The sequence below is a fragment of the Quercus robur genome, chromosome 2 (genome assembly GCF_932294415.1).
Source record: "Quercus robur chromosome 2, dhQueRobu3.1, whole genome shotgun sequence".
NCBI lineage: Eukaryota > Viridiplantae > Streptophyta > Magnoliopsida > Fagales > Fagaceae > Quercus > Quercus robur.
Genome location: NC_065535.1, coordinates 28,102,744 through 28,111,657, shown reverse-complemented (window position 1 = coordinate 28,111,657; position 8,914 = coordinate 28,102,744). Strand labels below are relative to the sequence as shown.

Here is an 8,914-nt window from a genome sequence, read left to right as displayed (position 1 = left end):
CTTTTGTCCTTAGAAAATTTTTTGTAACAATAAGGTTTCCACCCGCTCGGTGATTTTGATCGAACCGAGGATGAGGCTTCTGTCCTTAGAAATTTTTTTTGTAACGATAAAGTTTCCACCCGCTCGGTGATTTTGATTGAACCGAGGATGAGGCTTCTGTCCTTAGAAATTTTTTTTGTAACGATAAGGTTTCCACCCGCTCGGTGATTTTGATCGAACCGAGGATGAGGCTTCTGTCCTTAGAAAATTTTTTGTAACGATAAGGTTTCCACCCACTCGGTGATTTTGATCGAACCGAGGATGAGGATGAGGCTTCTGTCCTTAGAAAATTTTTTTTAACGATAAGGTTTCCACCTGCTCGGTGATTTTGATCGAACCGAGGATGAGGCTTCTGTCCTTAGAATTTTTTTTTTTTTTTTTTTTTTACAAAACATGCAATTCTCTTAATGTGCAATGACGGGATCGAAAACAGCTTAGACAAGTAACTTCATCATTATCTTGACTTTTGCAAAGTACAAAGTTTTGACTTACATTTACTATATGGATGGTCACGGGTAGAACTTCTTTAAATTGTGAGCATTCCATGGCCGAGGGAGCGGCCTCTCGTCAAGATCTTCCAGGTAGTAAGCCCCCGCGCTAGCGATGGCAGTAATTCTGTACGGCCCTTCCCATGTTTGAGCAAGCTTCCCGGTAGCTATGTCTCGCATGTTTCCCACGACCCTCCCTAGCACCAATTCCCCGGCGTTGAATTCCCTCCCCTTTACATCTTGGTTGTATCTCTGGGACAGTTTCTGCTGATACTCCGCGAGCCGTATGGTTGCGGCCTCCTGGCATTCTTCTAACCAGTCCAAGCGCTCTATCATCAGGTCGGCGTTCTGGGCAAGGTCAAATCCTGCGACCCGTGCACTGCACAAGCTCACCTCGGTTGGTATTACAGCCTCCGCCCCATATGTCAAAGAGAAAGGGGTCTCACCCGTGGATATTCTGGGAGTCGTACGGTAGGCCCATAAAACATTAGGCAGCTCTTCAACCTATCTCCCCTTTGCCCCATCCAGCCTCTTCTTCAACTCGTTCAAAATCGTCTTATTCACTGCCTCAACTTGGCCGTTGCTTTGAGGGTATACCGGGGTTGAATACTTGTTCTTAATGCCGAGATTGCTGCAGAAGGCCCGAAAAGCTTTGCTATCGAACTGTAGCCCATTGTCTGATACTAGTGAGTTCGGTACCCCAAACCTTGTGACTATGTTTTTCCATACAAACTTTTTCACGTCGACATCCCGGATGTTGGCTAAGGCCTCGGCTTCCGCCCACTTCGTGAAGTAATCCACTGCCACCAATACAAATTGGCGATTACCCGTTGCTCGGGGAAAAGGGCCGAGGATGTCTAGCCCCCATTGTGCGAATAGCCATGGGCTGCTGACGGGGTTTAGACGACCTGCTGGTTGGTGGATCAGAGGGGCGTGCTTCTGGCATTGTTCACACCTCCGGACATATTCCGCGGCATCCTTCTGCATCTGTGGCCACCAAAACCCCTGGGTCATTGCCCTGTGCGCCAGAGACCGTCCCCTGACATGGCCACCACACACTTCGTCATGAAGCTCGGTCAGAAGTTCGTTCACTTTCTCAGGATGAAGGCATAAAAGGTAAGGGCCTGCAAAAGACCTCTGGTACAATTTGCGATCTGCCGACAGCCAGTACCGCGGAGCCACCCGACGAATCTTTTTGGCCTCCTTTTCATCATCCGGAACTTTATCCTTGGCTAGGAAGTCTATGATCGGGTTCATCCAGCACAGATTTGCCATTGACACCATGGCAACCTCAACCCCGGCCAGGTTGTCATCACTTTTCACCTCGATGCTCGGCTCCCTTATAAGCTCTATTTTGACCAGCCGAGGTATATTCTCGGTAGAGGATGAAGCCAACGTGGCCAGCGAGTCGGCATGTCTGTTTTGTGCCCAACCTACCTGGGCTACCTTCACTGTCCTGAACCGGCCAATGATCTGCTTAGCTATACTCAGATAGGCTTTCATCCGAGAGTCCCGAGCTTCAAAGCTTCCTATGATTTGATAAACGACTAGCCGAGAGTCCGAATAAATCTCAACATCTTTCGCGCCCAAACGCAATACGGCCCTCCACCTAACCAAGAAGGCCTCGTACTCGGCTTCGTTGTTTGAGGCTTTGAATCCTAATCTGAAGAAGTGTTCTAATCGTATGCCTTCCGGGGTGATTATGACAATACCAGCTCCGGCCCCCATAGCATTTGAAGCGCCGTCTACAAACACTTTCCACGGACGACGTTTCGCATTACAAATTATCTTCCCGTCGTTCTTAGGGGTGAATTCTGCAATGAAATCAGCAAGAACCTATCCCTTTACCGAGCTTCGCGGTCAGTACCTTATGTTGAACGAACCCAAACGAGTTCCCCATTTGGCTATTTGGCCCGTGAAGTCCGATCTTTTTAACAACGACTGCAGGGGATACTCGGTGAGGACGAATACCGTATGAGCCTGAAAGTAATGCGGCAACTTCCTCGTGGCGTGCACCAGTGCCAAAACTAGCTTCTCAAGGGGCAGGTACCTGGCCTCGGCATCTACTAAGGTTTTGCTTATGTAATACATTGGCTGCTGTACTCCTTGGTCCCTTAGTAACATAGCACTCACGGCATGGTCAGACACTGAGAGGTACATAAACAAATCCTCCCCGGACTCCGGGGCCGTTAACATTGGTGCTTTTGCCAATTATTCCTTCAATTCTCGAAAGGCCTTGTCGCATTCCTTGTCCCAATGAAACCCCTTCCACCTCTTCAGAAGTTGATAAAACGGTTTGCAGCGATCTGCGAATTTGGAGATGAATCGGTTTAGGGCAGCTAACATCTCGGTTAGCACTTGTTCTTCCTTTGGATTGCTCGGCGGTCTGAGGCGGCTCACGACATCTATCTGGTCGGGATTGGCTTCTATCCCCCGAGTAGAAATCAGATAACCCAAGAACTTGCTAGCCCCCATACCGAAAGTACACTTCTCGGCGTTCAAGCGCAACTTGTGCTGCCAGAGTATCTCAAATACTCCCTGGAGGTCTTTCGTATGTTGCGACTCCTTTTTGCTCTTTACCACCACGTCGTCAATGTATTCCTCCACTGTGCACCCAATTTTCTCTCGGAACATCCTCGTCATCATCTGCTGGTATGTGGCATCGGCGTTCTTCAATCCAAACGGCATGACTTCGTAGTGATAGTTTGCACTCGGGGAAATAAATGCTGTCTTTTCTCGGTCCTCGGGTGCCAAGGCAATCTGGTGGTACCCCTGGAAAGCATCCAAGAAGCTCATCCTCGGGTGCCCATACGTGGCGTCTACTAGTTGGTCAATCTTGGGCATTGGAAATGGATCCTTGGGACATGCCCTATTCAAGTCTGTGAAATCCACACAAACTCTCCATTTACTATTCTTTTTCTTCACCACCACCGTATTCGCTAACCACCTCGGGAAGAATATTTCCCTTATCACCCCTGCTTCCTTTAGCCTCTGGACTTCCAAGTTCACCGCGTCAACATGCTCCTTCGATGCTCTCCTCGGTTTTTGTTTTTTCGGGGGGAATGATGGGTCCACGTTAAGCTTGTGGACAATGAACTCGGGATCTACGCCGGGAACTTCGTACGGACTCCGGGCAAAGACATCCACGTTCTGTAAAAGGAACAACAACATTTCTACCTTTTCTCGGTTGTTCATGCTCGTTCCTATCTGGAAATACCTGTCATTGTCCGGAAAAATTCTGACCTTTAAAACCTCCTCGGCAACGTCTGCCCCCGTTTCCCCTCAAGGCTTCTGTGATTGCTATAAAGTTTCTTTTTCGGTCTCCCCCGCTTGTCCAAGCTGTTCGCTCTTCCATCTGACCGTGGCGACCAGACACTGCCTAGCCACTCGTTGGTTCCCTCGCACCACGACGACTCCATACTTGGTGGGAAATTTCACTTTCACGTGCAGGGTGGACGGAACGGCCTTCATTGCGTGGATCCACGGCCTTCCCAAGATTGCAGTGTACGGTGAGAATGACCGGACTACTATGAAGGTCACTATTACTTCCTTGCCTTCCATGTCCACCGAGAGAGAAATTTGCCCTTCGGGAACCACGACCCTTCCGTCAAACGAGACCAGTGGCGTGTTATACTTCGCTAAGTCCTGACTCTTCAATCCGAGCCCTTCGAACAGATCCAGGTACATCACATCGACTCCGCTTCCTTGGTCTATCATCACTCTTTTTACCAAGAACCCGCTTATCCGAGCTGTTACTACCAACGCATCATCATGAGGTTGGATCGTCCCTTCTAAGTCTTCTTCACCGAAAGAGATGGTTAGCCAACCAACTTTCATCCTCTTCTCGGGTGATTCTCCTTCCGTGCAAGCCACTGTCAGTACCCCTTTAGCTGCTGCTGTACCCTTGGGGCAGCGTGGATGACTTCGATCACTCCCAGCGGTGGTGGGAGGGGATTCCTTTTTTGCTGAACACCCTGGCCGGTATCCCGGTTTGCGGAGTCCACTACAAACTCTTTCAGATACCCTACTTTTACTAATTGCCCGAGATGATCTTTTAGTACCCGACACTGCTCGGTGGTATGCCCTTTGTCCTTATGGTATGTGCAATACAAGTTTTGGTTCCTCCGAGATGGGTCACCCCCCATTTTGTTCGGCCACCTGAAGAATGATTCATTCTTAATCCGATCTAGAATTTTGTGCATAGGTTCTTTGAACGCCACAATAACTCCCTCAATTTGCGCCTTTGGTTCTTGCATCCTGAAATCTTTTTTTGGTCTTGTCGGGATAACGCCCTGCCGAGATCTCCCTAGTAATGGGGCTTTCCCCTTATTTTGTAGCCGATCATCTTCCAGGCGTTTATACTCCTCAATGCGCCTCATAAGTTGCCTCATATCCTCGAGAGGTCTTTTCGTCAACGACTCCCGTAATTCAGAATCTTTGGGGAGCCCTATCCTGAAGGTGCTTGCCGCTATCTTCTCATTTCCTCCATCGATCTCGTTGTAGAGTTCCCAGTACCGGCTGGCGTAACTCCGAAGGGTTTCACCGACCCTCATCTTTATGGAAAGTAACGCATCCATCGGCTGCGACACTCGGCTACATGTCATGAATCTACTGCCGAACTCTTGAATCAGCTCGGCAAAGCTACGAATGGAGCCTTTTCGTAACCCATTGAACTATCTCAGGGCCGTGGAGCCGAGACTGGAAGGGAATACCTTACACATCAAGGCATCATTGTGTGCATGCAAGGACATCATGTGGATAAAATGACTGACATACTCCACAGGGTCCGTCTTCCCGTCGTAGGAATTGAATGGCGGTCTTGTAAATCTACTCGGCATAGGGGCCCGTTCAATTTCATCTGAGAATGGCAACTGAGCAGCCCTTTGTAAGGCTCGGTTCATGGCGTCCATGGCAGCATTGTAGGGTCGCCGTTCTTCTGGCGAATCCGACCTTCGGTCCTCATATCCATGTGAACGTGAACGGCTTCGTCGATGACGTGTCTCTCGGGAGTGTGACTGATTCCTACGCCGGTGTGATTCTTGAGAGGGTGATCGGTTTTGGAATCGTTGTGTACCGGATTGGCTAGAGCCCTCTTCGCCGTGATTTCCCGTGCTATCATTTCTCCTTTGCTGGTGGTGGTGGTCCCTTTCTTGGCGTCGACCCCTTGCTTCCAGTTCTAGATCCATCACCAGTCTGCGCAACCGCTTTAGCTCTCGGTCTCTATCATCATACTGCCTGTGTCTCGAGACACCCGACACCGTTCGGCGGGTCTGATCCGACCCTTCTCCCAAGCCAGACTCTTCCTCTCTTCGTAGGCGCTCCCTGTCCTCGCGCCCTTTCTGTCTTCTTTCCCGCCACGTGGATCCCCGAGAAGATCCCACGGAACCGCTCTGAGCACGCCCTCCCGAATGTCCCTCGGACATTTCTCTTATTTGAGCCTCAGTCGAACCACAGCTTCGTAGGAGAGTCCCACGGTGGGCGCCAATTGTGCCAACCTGAAATGAGACTGTTGGGCTCAACCTCACTTAGGCTCATAATTTATTTGTAAAGTGGGCTTCAAGATTTCCTACTTTGGGTCGTTCTCGGTACAGAGACTCAAAATAATGTTCCTCCCCTTTCTCTAAATGACTGTTTTTTTTTTTTTTTTTTTTTTTTTTTTTTCTGAACCCTTTCTTCTTCCCCAACTTCTTCTATTTATAGCTTTAAGTTAGTGGGGAGATCATAATTACTGCCATTGTTAGTGCAATTGGAGGTCCAATATTATCTGTTATAAGTGGATGTTTAGGTGAGAGTGGAGTGTAACGATTATGGCCTTGGAACTTGGCTCCAACTCAGGTGAATTTGCTCGGTAGTGATGTTCCCCGAGCATCCTATGGTACGCCCGGACAAGGTTTCACTGACCGTTCGGGAAGCTTTATGCCAAGCATAGTTCAGGAGCCGAGGCCCAAAACTCGTATTCTTTGAAGGCAGTTTCAAGTAGAGCTTAGGGCAATGGGGCCGTGCTATTGGGCCTGAGCCCAGGGCCCATCTGGGTCTTGGGACCTCGGTGCCGTGCATTGGCGATGGGGTTGTGCTATTGGGCCTAAGCCCAGGGCCCATCTGGGTCTTAGGACCTTGGTGCCGTACAATATATATATATATATATATATATAAATATATAAACCAAATAGGTATCCATATAGTATTAACAAACTATCAATCAAGATAAATAAACAAAATCGTTGTTTTTTAACACATTAAGATGCAATCATTTACCAATAATGACCAAAAAAAAAAAAAATACACACACATGCACAAAATAATACTGTTTCTTAAGAGCATCAGCTATTGCAAAAGAAATTTATTTTCACAAACCAAAAGTTACTTTTTCTACTTTAATATAGAATTTGAAATGTCTCGTACAATAGTGTTTTCGGTCTTTGGTGTTCTAAATACTAAATATTTAGCATTTAAAATACTTGATACTAGTTCTCTAATACTAGGCTGACTAGGATTTTTATTTTTTATTTTAAAGTTTTGTTTTTGTTAAGTTTTTGAGTTGAGTAGTTGCTAGTTGGGTTAGGCTAATTAAAAGGGATGGGATTTAAGTTTTTGAAAGAGGGAGGCGCAACTCTAGAAAAAAAAAATATAACCAATATAAAAAATTTCTTTTTTTTCTTTGGGCAGTGGGGCCAAATTTTTTTTTTCTTTTTTTTTTTGGGGGCTAAGGGTGCCAGGCCCCTTTGGGCCTTCCCTGGGTCTGTCCCTACATCCACACATTTGGTTTTCACTTTTCAACAATAGTTTTGTGCTTAAGGCTGTGTTTGTTTTGGCTTCAAACTAATTTCAGAAATGCTTTTCCGTAAAATAGGCTATTTGGTTGGTCCGGAAAATTGGGTCAAACGGAAAATAACTTCCGTTGACCGTAAAATATGCCCTTTGACCTTGTAAAGGCATTTCCATTTTTATTTTACCTTCAAATCACTTTCGGAACTCAAATGCGCAAAGAGAGGAACTCACAGACGCACAAAGGGAGAAAGAAGAGAGAAAGAAGGACTCACAAACGCAGCGGAACGGCAGAGAGAGAGAGAAAGAAGAGAGAGCAAGACCGATCCACCAGAAGCACCGGCGAGATCGCACCCATTGTCGCTACCATCTAGATCGTCACCACCCAAAACCAATCTTGTCCTCGACCCACCCAAGACTAAGCTCGTTCGTCGAGCAATGCCCAAAGCACCGGCGAGTCGTCCCCTCCATTCCCGAAACCCAGAAACCCAGAAAACCCATTCCTCAAACCCACTACGACGAACCCACCACTTCAACGAACCCATTCCGCAAACCCATTTCTCAAACCCCCACTGGTCGCCGCCGATCTTTCTCTCTCTCTCACGCTTCGTTGCTTTTCTTATTTTTTTGTTTTGATTTTTGATTCTTTGATTGTTTATATATTTTGATTCTTTGTAATAATATATGTTTGGATCCTAAGAAAATGTGAGAAACATGATAAAAATGGGTTTTCTAGAGCATTTTCAGCAAAACAACCAAACACTAGAAAATATTTTCCAAAGCATTTTTTGGAATCCAACCAAACACTTGAAAATATTTTCCTTTCCGGAAAATAAATATTTTCCGGAAAATATTTTACATGAACCAAATACAGCCTAATAGTTTTCCACTTTTCCTATCTCACTTTTTGCTAAATTTTCATCTCTCTCTCTCTCTCTCTTCAATATTATCTCCCTCTCTCGTCAATATGTGCATGTGCAGGCAAGAGCAGCAAAAACAATGCCCCAAGTGAAGCACACTGAAGTAGACAAGAGCAGCAAAAAAAGGCTTCAACTGAAGCACATATCATGTCATTGTAAAATTGTAAATTAGCTTCATCTTTGGGCTTCTTCCTCAACACAAAAATAATAAATCTAATGTTTTTGCCTTTTTTTGGGGTCATTGTGGCCATTTTAGGCTTCACCACTTCAGACTTAGGAGCATTTTCAAAATAAAAATCTATCTTCTCCTTAAATTTGAAACAAGATCTCTCTCTTTTAATTTTAATTTTTTTTAAAAAACACAACAGCAGAAGTCTTTATGAAGAATTTCTTAAAATCGGGTTAACCGTACCAATTTTCGGTTTTGATGGTTGAATTGGAGGTTTCCAGTTTTTTGCGGTTTTTCTCTTATTTTCGGTTTTTAATAATAATCGGACCGAATTAAGGTCCAGTTTTTAGTTGAACCAGTCGATTAAGTCCAGTTTTTAAAACCATACTTAAAACAATTGCCTTGCCGACCATTACTATGGAATCAATTTATGTATTATATAGCATTATATATAGCAAGACAGCAACATCATTTATTTTTCTTTGAATAAAAAAAATATATTTTGCTTAGAGAGTTAACACTTTCATGTATTT

General features: G+C 45.7%; 1 protein-coding gene across 1 annotated transcript; it reads right to left on the bottom strand.

Moving 5' to 3' along the window:
- Nucleotides 1-3,827: 3,827 nt before the first annotated feature.
- LOC126697074 (uncharacterized) lies at nt 3,828-5,080 on the bottom strand. The gene is made up of 2 exons (XM_050393909.1): nt 4,686-5,080; nt 3,828-4,530 (listed from the first exon to the last, which is right to left on the bottom strand). The coding sequence occupies exons 1-2, from the start codon at nt 5,078-5,080 to the stop codon at nt 3,828-3,830; spliced, it is 1,098 nt and encodes a 365-aa protein (XP_050249866.1).
- Nucleotides 5,081-8,914: the final 3,834 nt, after the last annotated feature.

Bases quoted from the DNA above. Each gene is read 5' to 3' on its own strand.
- LOC126697074 (XM_050393909.1), bottom strand. From the start codon at position 5,080: ATGAGGGTCGGTGAAACCCTTCGGAGTTACGCCAGCCGGTACTGGGAA. The intron at 4,531-4,685 runs GTGGCCGAACAA...AAGAGTTTGTAG, and splicing joins AAGAATGAATCATTCTTCAG to TGGACTCCGCAAACCGGGAT.